Source organism: Amborella trichopoda, chromosome 2, assembly GCF_054954075.1.
Source record: "Amborella trichopoda isolate Santa Cruz 75 chromosome 2, AtrichopodaSantaCruz75HAP2 v2.0, whole genome shotgun sequence".
Lineage (NCBI taxonomy): Eukaryota > Viridiplantae > Streptophyta > Magnoliopsida > Amborellales > Amborellaceae > Amborella > Amborella trichopoda.
The window spans coordinates 67747018-67763823 of NC_142337.1; the positions used below are offsets into that span (position 1 = coordinate 67747018).

Consider the following 16806-nt stretch of genomic DNA (forward strand, 5'->3'; position numbering starts at 1 on the left):
CAGGGATATTTTAATCATTTTATATTATTGAAAATATGTTTTTTATATTTTTCGCTAGTGCGAGTTTAATAAAGGATTGGACGTACAAATTTTTTTGTTAAAATAGTTTGTAGAAAAACAAAAATAAAATAAAATAGCGTAGAGATGTGATATTGTGATTGGGACAATCTTAGCCTTCCGTTCAGAATGGACGGTTGGATAAGAGGAAGTATATAAGTTTTATGTTGTAGTTAGTTGATTAGGTCTTCTTAACCCACCTTACTAATGGAATACTCAGTCAACTCTCTCTCTCTCTTTCTCTTGCAAATGCCCATCACTAAGAGTTATTTTCTATTATTTCTTTTGGTAATCTTCTCTCTCTTGTTCAGCCATGAAAAAATAACCTCTTGCTTTCTCTAATTATGCCCTACTATAATCATTCATTTCCCTACAAAAGCATTTTTTTTATCCAAGTAATTAAAACAATCTCCATGTGGACTTGCTCCAATTTCTTGTCTCGTTTGATTTCCTGTCCCGTGACAAATCAATCTCTATTTTTCCATATCAGCAACTGACTTTAGTTAGTATTTTGCTTATGGGCCAAAATTTAAGGAAGCTACCTATCCATATTCTTGAAATAATATATTTTTTAGCAGTTGGTAAGGTTCTTCGAATGAAACTACACTAGCTCACTAGCCAAATTCTTGAAACAATATATTTTTTAGAAGTTGGTAAGGTTCTTCTTCTTGTAGTAGGAATGGAACTTAAACGTCACAGTGTAACGCTCTGTCACCTTGACTACATAGCCTTGGGCCTATTTCTATTCTTGAAATAATATTAGGGGAAGTCTTCGTGTGTATTTTTAATAATAAAAAAGTAATATTTCAAAAGTTATAAATATTAGGTTAGTTTTAATTTTTCTAATACAATGGGGATTATTTTCCAATTTATAGAATTTTTAACATTTTAATGTACTTATACCAAGTTTTGCATACACCCAACTTTTTCAGTTCTTTTTTGTTTTTAGACATGGGATTAATTCTCCTTGCTTCAGTCCAAGGTGTGAAGCTCAAGAATTCAACACACTTCAACTGAAGCAAAGCGAATCTGATAATATTGATCGAAGCCCTAGTGTAACATCATTCGCTCAAATCATGTGGCTTACAATATTCAATATATTCAACATGAATATCTTGTTCAATACGAATAAATTTGATTGTTTATTAGGGACTTTGGCTCTTACAAGCAAACCAAGGTATCTTGCTAGTTTATTATAACGGAAATTATACCATAAAACTATCACATAAAAATGTCTATTTCACTCTTAATTGTCAAATGTGAATTTAGGTTGTTGGGGCATATACTATTGACCACGCTCAAAGTCTAAAAAAAAATTCATGAGATTTTGTCGGGAAACAATAGAATACGACTATCAACCTTTTCATCTGACGGTTTAAGATAAGTATGACATCATTCTACAAAAAATAACAGTCTCACTGCATAGAATTCAAGTTCAATAATGGATGGGAGCCTTGTTAACGTTTTGGTTGTCGTTTGAAAACAAATAATGATTTAATAAGATTTGGAAGGTATACATATCAATTAATAGAGTTTTTTTTGGTCCTTCCTTGCAAAAACAAAAGCATTAACAATAATAATTGACCTTTGAAGGTTGGATGTTTTAGGCAATATAAAAGTCCAAGCATTTCCATTTTTTTTAATCCATTCAAATATCACAATGGGTTCATACCAAATTTCTCAATTTTCTGTACATTTATTTACTCATTCAATCAACTTCTTAATTATTATCGAGTATGCCTACTATAAGAAAATGAAGTTGGTCCTGCTTTGCAATGCTGGACAATTGCATTCATTGGTAGGTGCGGTAACCTTATTTTATTTGTGTTATTCTATATTATTATCGCTTACGGTGCAAATTTGAGAGATTTTGAGCAAAAATCCCCCAACAAACTAGTCAATTAAAATCGGTATAAAAGTCGTGGAGGCCATTCAAATTATGAGTTAGGGGTTGATCCAGTCTGGATGGGCGGATCTTCCTTTAGATCATCAGCAGAGTCAGCATAGATAATTGTCAAAATAACAGGAAATGCAAATAATTATGCTTAACTAAATAATCAAAAGTAGAGCAAAAGATGGAGAGTTACTTGCCTGGGCCAGTTGCCCAAAACACCTGAAACCCGGAGCTTTGCCCATATCAGGACTGCGGTTGTGTTTACACCACCGTACCTTTTTCTTCTACTCAAGATTAACCAAGACTTAGCACTGGTTGAAATGGTTTTCCTAGATTGTTAAGTTAAGGTTTAGGCTTTTCTTAATTCTATGTCTCTTTTTGTCAACAACCCTCAAGAGGTCGGACTTCGGCCCTTTTATAAAGCTTAAAATGGTTCAACAATGGTTTAGGAAGGTTATCCAGTCAGTTGAAATCAGAATTTAAAATTCTGGTTGTCTACGTAATAGACAACACAAGACAGGTCGCCAGGGTCATCCGAGCCCAAATGGCAAATTACATGTCGTCCAAGCTTATTGCCGCTTAGGCATGCAAGTGTGGCATTAGATAACCTAGACGACACGAGTTATGTCATTTGGATCGGTTTGGACCAAACAACATGTATGGTGTCGTCCAACCCTTGTATTACCAGACACATTGTTTTGCCGGTTTAGACAACACGATTGGTGTCATCTGAGTCATTTTGGCCCCAACAACATGATTCGTGTCATATATGCCTTGTATGATCCATACACTATATTCTTGTGATGGGTGGTCAAGACAACACATATCGTGTCGTTTTGGTCGAATCCACCCAAACGACACGAATTGTGTTGCTTGTGTAAAACAACCAAAATTTCAGGATTTCAATTCTCATGATATTGCACAAGTTTTTGGATGATTCTTATCCCATTTTTAATATAAATGTGATATCTATTCTATATTTCGATCAATTTAAAATTTAAATGAGGTTTTAATGGGATAAAGGACCATGACTTGGGGACTATGGACCATGTTGTTTGCAATTTAAGGTGTGTTAGAATAAGTGTTTCAAGGTCAAGAAAAATAAAGGGAAATTGCCCAATTGAAAAATGAGGGTCTACAATTATATAGGCAAGTAATTTTCTTTGTGTTATTTTATATTATTTATTTTAGTTCAACATTGTAGATTTGATATGTATTTTAATAGAATTTATCTTATTTGTGCAAGTAGGTTGTCGCCATAGTTTTCAGGACGGGAGTGGCCACTGAACTGTTGGGGATCTAGTCCAAGCAGATTTAACAGCCAGTCGAACTGGTTGGACCATATTATTACATAGGGTAGTAACCATATTTTCTTTGTGTTATTCTATATTATATATTTTTATTAGATATTGCAGATTTGATATACATTTTAAGATAATTTGTCTTATTTCTTCAACTAGGTTGTCGCCATAGTTATCAATATGTGACTGGCCATCAAACTAGTGAGCGCTATGTTCCAATTAGGTTTGACCGTCAGGTGAACAGAGTGGACTATATTCTATAAAAATATAAAATAAATAAATAATTTAAGTATATGAAGCATAGTTGAGAACATAAATTCTCAACTTTGTTTAGTTGTTCAAACTAGTCAAAACTAGATCGTCCAACCGGCCAAAGCCGATCAAACACTAACTTTGATCAGTTTTCTATCAAGTCAGATTTTTGCTTTGGACCAAACTAACCAAGGAATCGGTTAATGATCCAACCTATCGGATTGGTTAATGCATTCTAGTCTTGATAACATGGATTGCTACCTCTCACACACACACACACACACACACATATATATATATATATATATATATATATATATATATATATATATATATATATATATATATATATATATATATATATATATATATATATATATAAAAGTATACAAAGAGACTATTTACTTTTGGCATAAGAAGGTCGCAAAGAATGTTATCCTTCATATTTCAATTTGGTGGTTGTAAGAGTGTCATGGTCTAGATTTAAAGTTTAAAAAAGAAGTAACTTTGGGACTAGAAGGCACATCTCTAAGTTATTTTTAAAAGAGCTTTTTTGGTGCCGGAAACTTTGCAATGGCCTAAAAATTTGCTTTCATCCCAACTCATTAAATTTAAAGCTCTAGAGATGATGAAGATCGAGTATTTCTATTAACACTTGAAAACCTTAAAAATGGATAGGTCAGATAATGCGCTACAAGATCACTATTTTCAAGACTTAAATCTTTTTTTTTTTTTTCTTCATATTCATGCATATCAAAGTAAAGATGATCAATTATATTGTTTTACACTATCAAAACAATATGTTTTGGTGGATTTTTGGCTTGCGGTGTTTCATTTCTTTGCCTAACTGATAAGCATTTTTTATAACTTTAAATGCTTAAACATTACCCAGAAAAGGTTTTTGCACCTTGTCTTGAAAATTTGGTAACATATATTGTAATTCACAAGGTTTTAATATTGGATAAATTTTTCATGCGGGCTGGACTGCATTTTTACATATGCGGTCCAAAAAGTGTAAAGCATCCATCTTAAAGATGGATGCAAGTAGGTGTTCCATCTAAAAACAATAGAAACTAACGGTCCAAATGTTTTCTTAGTAGAATTATTATTTCTAGTTTTAAAAATTTATTTATTTATTCATATTCATGATCTCCATGTTAGAGATTAAATGTCCTTAAAAATTAAGTCGTAAAATCCATCTCAAAAATAGATTTATTAAGAGGCCCTCATTTCTACATATACGGGCTTGGCCGCATAGAAACCGGGTCCTTTAACATTAGGAAAATCCCTTCGGCCATTATTGTCTACTGAAATAGTGGACTGGCGACAGGGTGAGGGCATGGCCCACTAAAATAGGACATGACTCCTTTCCTTCTCCATCACTGTCCATCATTGCATCAAACGGTGATGATCAAAAGAAATAAATATGCACATTATGATCCCATGGACCCCTTGCTCAGTTGTACACACAGCAATATCCCAGAGGTGGGTTTGTCATATAACAACATAACAATCGAGCTTTGTTGCTTGTAATGAACGAGGAATTTAGTAATCAATTTATCTATTTTTAAAGGGAAATATTAAATATAGATTTTTTTTTTTTTTTTTTTGTTAAAAAAGAGGCTTTTTTTTCATGATAACGGCTACTTTTTCCACCATGTTGAAAACATGGTCATTTTCATCTTCTTAGATATCGGTTAACTTAATTGAAAACCAATATGGAGGGGGTTTAGCTTTGAAAAAACAGTTGTTGTTTACCATATATCACCGCCTAATGAGGCCAAATAATGTTATGATGCCCCCTTTATATAAAAAGAAAGTATATAATGAGACTATTTACTTTTAGTACAAGGCTGTCAAAATTAATCTTGACCATTAGATGTGAAATTAGGTGGCTGTATTTATTTTATTGACTAAGCTCAAGGATCAAAGAAATTTTCTCGAACTTTGTAATACACCCAAGCTACTAGATTTTACATCGAATGGTTGTATAGAATTGTGATCCCTCTATACCAAAGGTAAATAGTCTCATTGTATACAATCTCTTTTACAAATTGTTGAAAAAAAGTATGTATTACGCAGCATATTTACTTGTCAAAAATTGTTTTAACGATGTGTCAAGTCTACACTTTCATAATAAAACGAATGGTGTCAAAGATCATAGCCTTTACTTCTACAAAGGTTGTCGTAAGACTTAGAAAACACAAATCTTCTTCCATATAACATCCTCTAATTTATAAGTCAAACGGTGGATATGAAAACACAAAAAATATATAGGAATTGTCTACAACATAGGTCATTTATCTTTTATACATGGATATCACAATCATTATCACTCATTAGATATTAAATTAGAGGCCTTGGGTGATTCAGGCGGTCAGAGTTTTTTTTTTTTTGAAATTTTATGTCTATTCAATGACACTCTTATATATATTTATTTAAAAATTTAAAAAACAAAAATAATTGCGAGTACATAAGATAAATGAATCCAATCTCAAACATTGGTTGATTTATTTGCCATTCTCTCTCAATCATTGGCTAAGCTCCTCATCAACTTGGCAAAGGCCTCGTGGTGGTCCCCTCTAACGCACCATGTCATCAACCGTACACCCTTATTGGGGACACGTGGAAAAGCGAAGATGCACGCTGGGATGACATGGGAGTAAGGAACAGGTGCCACGTGGACGGGCGGGCCCCAGCCGAAGTCAATGTTTTCGAACCCCAGCCGGCTCCACTCAACCACAAACAACGTCTGATAAGTAAGATCCTTCGGTATAAGTGCATCCACGTGGCCCTCCATCCACCGTGCCACGTCATCAGGCAGCCTCGCCTTCCCTCCTTTGATCCAGTTCACGGCATCGTCTAGTCCCGCACGTGCGAGTGTCGCCCCATTTACCGACATGTCCACAGGAAAAAAGCAATTTCCATAGAAGCCCTCAGGCAAGGGTGGCTTTATAAAGGGGCGAATGTTGGCAAGGAACACAAGCTCAGCAACTTCATTTTCTTTCATGCCTATCGCACGTGCTCTGTATCTCCACACTTGTGCTGCTATGGCTTCGAACGTGGTGCACGGTACTCCGGTGCTCTGTATGTATTTTTGCTTTAGCCTTTCTATAGTTTCTATCGGAATATCGACACAGACCTCGCGGAGGCCGGAGTCTTGGGGGGGGAGGGGGAGGGGGAGGGGGAGGGGGAGGGGGGGGTCGGGGGGCGGCGGGGGAACGGCTTGTGGGCCTAGGTTGTTGCTTGATGGCCTTTGTTTGGGCCTTAGGGATTCACGGGCCCATACTGGCAGGATACTTGGATGGGGCACACCACGTGCTAGCTCTGCGACTGTGCTTGTGAAGCGTGCCGAGCTGAAGCCATCGCAGATGGTATGGCAGAAATCAAGGCCCATCACGAAGCCACCGCATGTGAACTTGGTCACCTATAAACTCAATTTCTGCATTTAAGCATATATTTTGAAAGAAAATGGAAATTTGGTGATATTAAATAAAGCATGCTGTTATCTCATGACCTTTTATTTAAAAGAAAATTTTTTATATAGAGCCGAGGCTCTAAACAATCAAATTAGAGCCCACCTCAAAAATATCATTAGAAGATGTTGTTTTGATGCCCAAATATCCTCAAATTGATCATCTCGACACCAAGAATCATGGAAATGAGAAAAAAAAAATGGATTTCAAGTTTTGAAAATAATGCATCTTGTAACGCATTTTTAGACCATCAATTTTCTAGATTTTCATGGATTTGCTCGATCTACACTATTTTTTAAGCTTTAAATTTTATAATTAAAGACGAAAAAATATTTTAAGACTATCACAAAGATTTCCAATATCTAAACCATATTTCTCAACACTATTTGAAGGTACCCTTTATTTTGATTGTTTAGAGCCTCAGTTCTATACCAACCGCAACCTTATTTAAATTCTCACTCTACTTTTTTTTTTTCTGATTTTTTTTCAGAGAGTGAAAAATAAATAAGTCTATCTGCAAATCATATTAGGAACAATATCAATGTTAGACAACATAATTCATGTGATATTTTTAAAACATAACAGCCTTTGTCTTCTCTCGAGTGAATCAAATGGTGCCCCTGCAAAGATCTTAACCAGTGCATTTAAAATTTACGTTGGGTGCTTGTCTCAACAGATACTTTGTAGTCTCTATGATTAACAAACCCTAAATCATATCTTTGCTTAGCTCCTGCTTAATTCCAAATAAGGCTGGCAATGGGCTGCCCTGGAATGGAAAAGTGGGGTTTCAGCCCCAAATCTTTGGCCATAGGGCTAGGCAAGGCGGGCTGGGGCCAGAGGCCATGGCTAGCCCAACCATGTTTCTATTTAGTTTCCATTATTAGGCCCGACCATAGATGTCCCAGCCCAAACTAGGCCACCTAGCCAAGGGGCCCAGCCCAAGCTAGGGCCCTTTTGGCTCAAGCCTGGGTCGGGACTCTATGGACCTAGGTCGGCCCCCTGCCCTAGCTCAAAATTATATCGCTAAGAAATCCCTTATCAACACTGGGGAAAGAAAAATAAGCAAGCAATAGAGTAAGTGGCATTTTATCCCTCGAGTAGAATCATTGTTTATGATATGCTCGTTACTATCTAGGGAGCACATCCTAGCATGTTCCCTATGGGCCCATTTGGAACCATAGTAAAAGTCAATCCTCGAATTGAAAGTTTTTAGAATTGAAATCGCGTGGAAATGTCAATTCCATGTTTGGATCGCATCCGGTAGAAATAAAAAAAATGTAAATTCTCTGTTTGGATTGTCTGGAATATCTTTTTTTTAGAAATGTAAATTCTTTCTCTCTCTCTCTCTCTAACTAAATTTTTGAGATGGTTTTTATCTCTAAAATTTTAATACACTCGTTTTCAAAAACTTAAAATTTGAAATAATTTCTCTCTTTAAAAATTTTGAGATAGTTTTTATCTATAAAAACTCTATATATTTTCTCTCTCTAAGCTAACCAAACACGATTGGCCCAACTTTTCTAGGAAAAGTGACTCCTAAAAATTTGAATCCAATGAACCAAATGGGCCCTATGGGAATTTACTATCCACACAATAGTGGAGAATAGAGATCAAATCAGATGTATGCTCATACTAGGGTTTAAAAAAATGTTGATATGGATTAGAATCAACCGATTTCGATCAAAAACTGGATGGGCAAGCCTGCAAAATATCGAGATTCCCTCTAGGAACCAACAAATTGATTCCGCTAGAGAACCAGCCATAACCGGCCCTCCCTTTTATTTTTAGAACTTTTTCAATTTTTTTTTTTTCCTTTTTTTGTTCTCTATTTTTTTTTGTTAATATTTTATTGGCCAAATTATGGATCCAGATTGCCGAAGTAGACTAATTTTCCAGTTGGGTGATCTAGGTCACTAAAAAACCTTGATTCATACTAATGTTATCAATATCAAACTGGCTACCGAATTAGTGAGAAGTTTAGTCCAGTTTAAAGCAGTCTAACCGTTGATCAAATCTGTTTGACCCGATTTTGAAAATATTAACAAGAAATATGAGTAATAGTTTAAAAATATATAATTTAGTATAAAAAGTTGACTACTTTGTTTGGACAGTTGAAGCAGTCGAAATGGGCCGATTCGATCACTTAAAACTAGTCAAACAATTGTTTTGACTAATGTTTTTTACCAAATTTGGCTTTTATTTCATACCAGACTAACCAAAACACCGATTGGTGATTTGACCGGTCGAACAACTAGTCCCGTCCGGCCTTGATAACTATGGTTCATGGTTCATACTCTCTTGAGTCAATCTCTATGATCCATCTAGGGTTCAATGGTAGAAGCTCCAGGTGGACATATTGTATAATGTGCACCCTGAACTCGCGTAGGGTTCATGCAATGGCAGAGTAACTCAGACAAGTCCACTCATGTGCAAAGGCTAAAATTAAATAATAATAATAAAAAATACAACAAAATTGTTAAAAAACAGGAAAAAGCAAACTAAGTTATGGTAAACCATTAAAATTTAAATTGCTAACCACTAAAGCCCAAGCCTAAGGGTGGCGCCTCACCCATTTTGATATTTTTTATATGTCCAAGTTTTTAACCAAGTGCCAAGTCCCACTTTAAAATTTTCAAAATTTTCCTAAAATTAGCTCACCATATATTGCATAAGAAAGCTAGCTCACTATCCTACTATGTGTAAGGCTATGGCTTCTCACTTGCCTGTATCACCAGCAAGGGGTCCTCTTCTCCTACCCGATTCTTAGATCCATACAGCAACTGTTCTTTCGGGATTGCTTGATCGCCGTCGAAGAAATTCAGGTCCTCGAGCCTGCACTCCGCCTCCGCTTCTATAAAACCGATGCCTTCTCCGCTGCAATCAACTAAAAGCTTTCCATCACTAGAATCCTTCAATCTTCCAGCCAGAGGATAATAGTACACAAGGGCCTCCGATAAGGCTTCTTTTATGATCTTGGCGGCCATTTCGCCTCCTTTTTCGTACACATGAATAGTTTTCACCATGTTTCTCAGAGCAGGGCTAGTATCAAGCACTGAGAGCTCAAGAAGACTAAGAGGAGTAGGCTGAGAAGGCCTCACATATGTGACCTCAGACTTGGTGAGAGAGAAACCCATTTCTAAGAGAGAGAAAGAGCTTTGATTCCTGCACTAAAGAGCTTGTGTTATGTCTTTATAGGGTGGTGATGATGTTTCTTTGATATATATTAAGGCCTGTGGCTAATTGATGGATGGCTGAGATAGTATTTCAACATGTTGAGGGGGGTTATGAGCCGTCCAATATGGTGGGGCAATTCTTTGCTTTTGAAAGAGCATGTGTCAGGTAACTCCGCGTATGGTGCACCTCACGTGTGGCCTACCAACTATTTATGGATAATATGGTGTAAGTGTGTGTGTGAGAAAGTGGCAAAAGCCATCAGGGATTTATAAGCCCGTGATATGCATTTGTTTCAAGTTCTTCTTATTTATTATATGATTCATTTACTTTTCATGGTGTTGGATAATTGTAGGGTTGTAAAATAGTGCCTTGTAATATGTTCTATCTCCATTAATGGAAAATGGTTAGGCGGCTTTTTCCCCACTGATTTACCCCCAAAAAAAAAAAAAAACTCATTTTTATAGGAGCACATTGTAAACTTATTCTCTTGAACACACTTACTTCTTCTCATTTTAAGGCTTCCGGATCATACTTTAGAATGACCATTAGAGAACTTACAGAAAAGGAAGAATGGATCTTGAGTTCCTAAGCACTTAGATCTACCCGTTCAATTTTAGGGCTTCTTTTTTTTTTTATTCCTTTTCTGTTTAGGTGCACATAATTTTTTACAATTCCTTCTTCTTCTTCTTCTTCTTTGAGGTTTTTTACATTCAGGAGGTGAAATTTGAGTCCTAAGAGTACTCCTAGATAATAAATATACCATGTGCTCCTACGAGATCGTATAATTTTATGGCTTTGGTTGCTTTTGGTAAGGGATTGTACATTTACCCTATTTTATAAAGAGCTCACAATTTTTTACAATTATCTGATATGAAATTTGATAGTTTGAGCGAGTTACAAAGTTCAAAAAAATCTCTTTTAAATTTTGTGTTTGGTCAATAGAATAAATTGCAACCACCTAATTTCACATCCAAATTTCAAGATTAATGATGACTACTTTGTACAAAAAATAAATGGTTTCACTGTATCCTTTTCTTTTTAGTAATATGTGCAGGGCACTTGAAGAATCACAAGTATATTAGCTTTATGCCCAAATGTGGATTTATTATTAAAATTTATTTATCGTAATTGTCTTTTGCTTTGCTTGAAAGATGAGGAACTCTTAGTCTTCCTTAGAAGTCCGTAATGGCTTTTTTATTTGGTCCCCCCACCTACAATTATAATTGGCTTTCTTTTATTTATTTTATTCATTTTTTTCATGGTGCTCTCTGCCATTGTGAGAATGAAATGAGTGCATGTTAGAAGGATATGGATGAGTGGATAAGTATCTCAGATAATGGGAGTCCATGTCTTTATGTTGGAAAAGGTTCACCTTAAAAATTCACAAAAGAATTACAAAGAAATACCATAACTATTACAAAGAAAAGACTAGGGAACTGGGGTGGGGTTTGTATAAGGCTGAGGCCCTAAACAATCAAATTACGGTTCACTTAAAAAAATTCACTAAAAAAGGTTGTTTCAATGTTGAAAGAATCTAAAATTCAATCATCTTGACCTTAAGATGTATGGACATGAGAATAAACAAATTTCAAGTCTTGAAAATAATACATCTTGTAATGTATTATCTGGACTGTCAGTTTTAAAGATTTTCAAGTATTGATAGATCTACACTATTTTTTTAACTTTAATTTTTTTTAATTAGAAATGAAAATAAATTTTCAGGTCATAATAAAGATTTCTAATACCGAAACAATATATTGCGGTACTATTTGAATGTGCACCTTACTTTAATTGTTGAGGGCGTCAGCCTTATACAAAACCCACCCCCGTTCCCTAGTCTTTTCTTTGTAATAGTTATGGTATTTCGAAAGGTATTATCCATCATTTAGGAGAGAAGCAATTGATTAGAGTCAATAACTTACTTTGGGAAAATGCTAGTCATCTCTCTCTCTCTCACTTAAATAAAACTTTTTGATTGGAGTCAAGAACGTTTTCAGTGCCAATTTTCAACGAACAAGAAGAAAAAAACAAAACAAAACACTTAGCTATGTTTGCCAACAAGAACTTTGGTAGCAAGGCATCCTAAATTTCAACCCATACCCTAAGTTCGAAGTTTAATTAAATTGTTTTTTAAAACGTGGGAAGTACGTCATTCTAAAAAATTAAGATGACGGCCCTTCACCCCACCCCACCCCACCCCACCCCATGGAGAGCGATGCTCTGGAAGCGCAAATAACACGCTGCGGGCAAAAAGGCCTTAATCCTCTTTTTCTCTGTCTTTTATGTCAATAATTTTCTTTCTCCTACGTTCTTTCTCAACTTTGCCCTTTTGGTTCGTGTGAAAACGTTTTTTAAAACATATTTTCACATGAAAATTTTTTCTAAATGTGAAAATATTTTTACATCAATTATTTGTTAATCGGTGTGAAAAGATGCGTTAAGACCAAGTGGTATGAAAATATTCCTACACGTGACCACATGAAAAAAAAATTTCATGTAAAAATAGAAAATATTTTCAAGAGCACCAAACGTGCCATAAACAAGCCACCCTCTATTCGCCCCTCTTATCTCACATAGTGACAAGCCGTGATTGATGATCTTGCATAGTGACAACCAGTCCTTTGAGGTCTGAATCCAAAAGCTAGAGATAGAAAGAGAAAGGGCCTGGTTCTTTCCAATCTCTCTATAGAGAGAGAGTATTTGGATATTCAAGAAAGCAGTTGGGTATACGAAAGCAAGCAAGCCCTAATCTCTTTAGAGAAAGAAAGAAAGTATTTGGATGTTTTAGGAAAGCAGGTAGGTAGAAGGAACCAAGGTCTAGGCCCTCTTTTTATTGACGCCTCTATCTTACCTAACTCTCTAGAGGGAGAGAATGGTCATTTGGATTTCCAAGAAAGCAGCTAGGGATATGGAAGGTTGATGTCTGGTCATTTTCAATTTGTTCTCTCATGATATATGATTGGGGAATTTTTATTGTGTTTTACATGTTAAAATTTCAATGGGTTTTTTTCAATTTTATGACACTGATGAATGAATTATGGTAAATTTTATGATAATGAAATTGAATTTATGGGAAAGCATGACGTTACAGTTGAGTACAATTTGGGTGGCGGTAGTATTAATTTATTGAATGAAAAACTATTTAAATCATTCAGTAAATTAATACTGCCTCCAATACAAATCCTTTATGGATTAAACCAGTTAATTACCTAGTCTCCAAGTTGATAACTTCTAGGTGCTACCAAATACAGGTTTCCCAGCTCCCTAAAAATTCTAAAAAAGTTACCAAATAAGGATTTTCTACTACATGGAGAATGATCATATAGCTTCTCTGGGAGAAGGAACGTCCAGCCAACTTTCACTTGTAAAATATGTCCTCAAGGATCGATCATTTGGTTCATGTGTAAGTTCTCTCCTAAAAAGAAATTACCTAGTGGATTACTACCCTGGTGTGTGGTTCATGGAAAAATGAGTCCACTCATGTGAAAGTGGGTTCTCAACCTTTTTGTGAGAAAGTTCATTGCATGCCTAGAGACTTGTGAACCTATTTTCCCATGGTGGACCATCCAGTTGTGAGAGTTCTCTAGGGGTATGTTTGATAACAGGAATATATATGTTCCTTAGAAATTGGAAGTTCTTCTTTTGCTGTGAAAAAATAAAATCCCCAACGGTAAGTTCTAAGTGTGTGTTTGATAACTTGTTGGAATGTTAAAGAAGTTCTAGGTATCTATGTTTGACAACCTATTGGAATATTAAAAAGTTCTAGGTATCTTTGTTTGATTACCTGTTGGAATGTGGAAGAAATTCTAAGTAGTTGTACTTGATTAACTAGAGAAACCGATAGCAATGCTAATCGTTTTAATAATTTTTAATATTTTCCTTTTTTGGGATAAACTATGAATTGAAACTTAACTTCTTTGCATTCAAATATGCATAGGTAATATCTACATAAGTTTTGATGAAAGAAATTGATGTGCATACAAAAAGCCGATTGTATTTTTTGTGTGAAATTTGATGAATGAACTTCTCCCTCACCCTTTCTCTATTCTCCCTCTTTTCCCAATAAATTCAAGAAGAGAGAATTCTATTGAGAGAGAAATATTTCATGTACGAGAGAAATTATCATAATAAAAAAACAACACCCATATATATAAGAAAAAAAATTAATATGTCATAATTCTGAAACCGTACTAATAAAACAACATTAAAATATAAAAACTAAAAAAAAAAAAAAAAAGAGACCGAGTATAGATGCATTAGAAGCCATGAAATAGAACTAAACTCAGAGAAATGAGTCACTCCAATATTCAATACCAAAAATAAGAGGTTTCAGATATTCATGGACAACACTATAACTATGATTCCTACTAAAACTATGATAAGAGAGTTATGGCGATAGAAAGATATATTTAATAGAGAGAAAGATTTATATACTTTCCCTACAGCACAGAAAAACTATCCTTCCCCTACCATCCAGCCATCCAATTTTGATCAAGAGGGCCACTTACCATTTGATTTTAGATCCGACGTCTCAAAGTATTTTATTTTTAGTTTTTTTTATACAAATTGTATAAATATGAAATTTGGTACGAGCCATCTTCTCATTGTGGCGCACCTATAAAAAATATTAAAAATAATTTTTGATACAATATAATAACCAAAATATCCCTTGAATCTTTTAAGAGTATTTTGGTTATTTTATTTTGCGAGTTTAATAGAAAATTGGACGTCCAAAATTTGATATCAAAATAATTTATATAAAAAAAATAAAAATAAAATAGTGTAGAGACGTGACATTGTGATTGAGGCAATCTTAGCCCCCCATTCAGAATGGACGGTTGGATAAGGGGAAGTACATAAGTTTTATGCTGCAGGGAAAACATAAAAAGCTTATCTTTTATAGGTAGAGAAAGAGAGACTAGAATTGGGATTTTTGTCGGGGTTTTGGACTATAGAGGCATAGTAAGAAAGATAAATATGAAAAAGAGGGGGATGTAGAGAGAGATACTGGAGTTTTGAAGGATATAGGTTTTAGGGAGAGAGAAACTCACCTTGAAGAGGCTTTGGGAAAATGCACAAGGATTGGGGTAGGGTTTTGCGGTGGAAAGATGTAAAAACAAGGTTTTGTTGTAAAGAGAGAATATCGATTTGGGAGAAGCAATGGAGCAGGGGAGAGATATATATATAAAGTAGCTACGAGAGATGAGTGGTGTCTTTGCTATAAAGTACGGATTTGAGGAAGAAGTCATCTTCAAGGGCCAAGTTCCTTGTTTTTTAAGCGTGAGGGCACAAGAAAACCCCCCCCCTACCATAACTTTTTTTTATTGTATAAGTTCCGTACATGAAGCACAAGGGTTATAGAGTAATGAGGAAGTTCCTCTTCCTCCTCCATGCTGCATGTTTTCAAATACGCCTTAAAACAAAGAACTTAAACACTAATCGAACGACCCTTAAGTTCCAGCCTTTTTGGAAAATGTTTGCCCCCTCTCTCTCATTCAATTGATTATGGTGAAAAAATCTCTCTCATTTGATCATTAATTTGATTAGAGTCTATATATATATATATATATATATAACACTCCAAAACACCTATAAGTGAAGTTTTATGGTACTTCACCTATGGTTTTATCACCGTTCAAAGTTTATCACATGATCCAAGATGTCTTATAGTGTTTGAATTTTAATATTTTTTTTTTACAAATCATAATGATCTGAAATTTTGTAGGTATGTACGCCTTAGTTAGATGCACTTGAATAAAATATAAAACAAATATTTTGAATGATAAAAATTATGTAAAATACCCCTATAGAATTTCAGGGGTAGTTTCATCATTTTATTTTATAACTATTATTTTTTTAATATTTTATTTTGGTACGACTTGGTCATATGTACACATGCCCCAAATTGTAGATAAATATGATTAGTAAAAAAATTATAAAAACTCAAATACTATCGAAATTTGTGACCGTGTGATGAACTTTGGACGATGATAAGGTGTAGGTGAAGTATTGTAGAACTTGATCTATAGGCATTTTGATATATATATATATATATATATATATATATGGAAAAAGTTGGGATTAACCCACTAGTTCATATGAACATATGAGCCCAACGGCTCAGATTGAATTTGAGCCAATCTGATGATCACAGATGTCTGGTAGTGTTGAATTTTATTTATTTTTCTAAAAATATAAATCGCTTGAAATTTTAGTTGTATATTCTTCTCATCAAGGCGTACTTAATAAAAATATAAACAAAATTTATTTGTGAAAAATAGAATAACCAAAATACCCCCGAAATATTTCGAGAGTATTTTGGTCAATTTATTTCATGTAAAATATTTTTTTGATATTTTTCAAAGATTCATCGATTTTTTATAAACACACACCTAAAATTTCAAGTAATTTGGATTTTAAAAAAAAAAATTAAAATTCAAATATTACCAAACATCTGTGATCGTCAAATCGACCCAGATTTAATCTGGGCCGTTGGGCTCATATGTTCATATGAGCTAGTGGGTTAATCCCAGATTTTTTCTATATATATATATAAGAAAAGTCTTCCCAACACGTATAGACGTAAATGAACAGTGATTTCGTCTACACTCATCATCGTCCAAATTTCAGCACGTAGTCACGATTGTTTGGT

General features: G+C 34.6%; 1 protein-coding gene across 1 annotated transcript; it reads right to left on the reverse strand.

The window, feature by feature from the left end:
- Positions 1-5590: 5590 nt before the first annotated feature.
- On the reverse strand, positions 5591-15308 carry LOC18430120 (acyl transferase 4). The gene is made up of 3 exons (XM_088859699.1): positions 15206-15308; positions 9704-10142; positions 5591-6931 (listed from the first exon to the last, which is right to left on the reverse strand). Exons 2-3 carry the CDS (start codon positions 10112-10114, stop codon positions 6032-6034), a joined length of 1311 nt encoding a protein of 436 aa, XP_088715825.1. The 5' UTR covers positions 10115-10142; positions 15206-15308; the 3' UTR covers positions 5591-6031.
- Between the last annotated feature and the right edge of the window lie 1498 nt (positions 15309-16806).

Excerpts from the sequence above, each read along its gene's own strand:
- LOC18430120 (XM_088859699.1), bottom strand. The coding sequence starts at position 10,114 with ATGGGTTTCTCTCTCACCAAGTCTGAGGTCACATATGTGAGGCCTTCT. Across the intron at positions 6,932-9,703 it reads ACCCCTTGCTGGTGATACAG|GTGACCAAGTTCACATGCGG; the intron begins GCAAGTGAGAAG and ends TTGAGTTTATAG.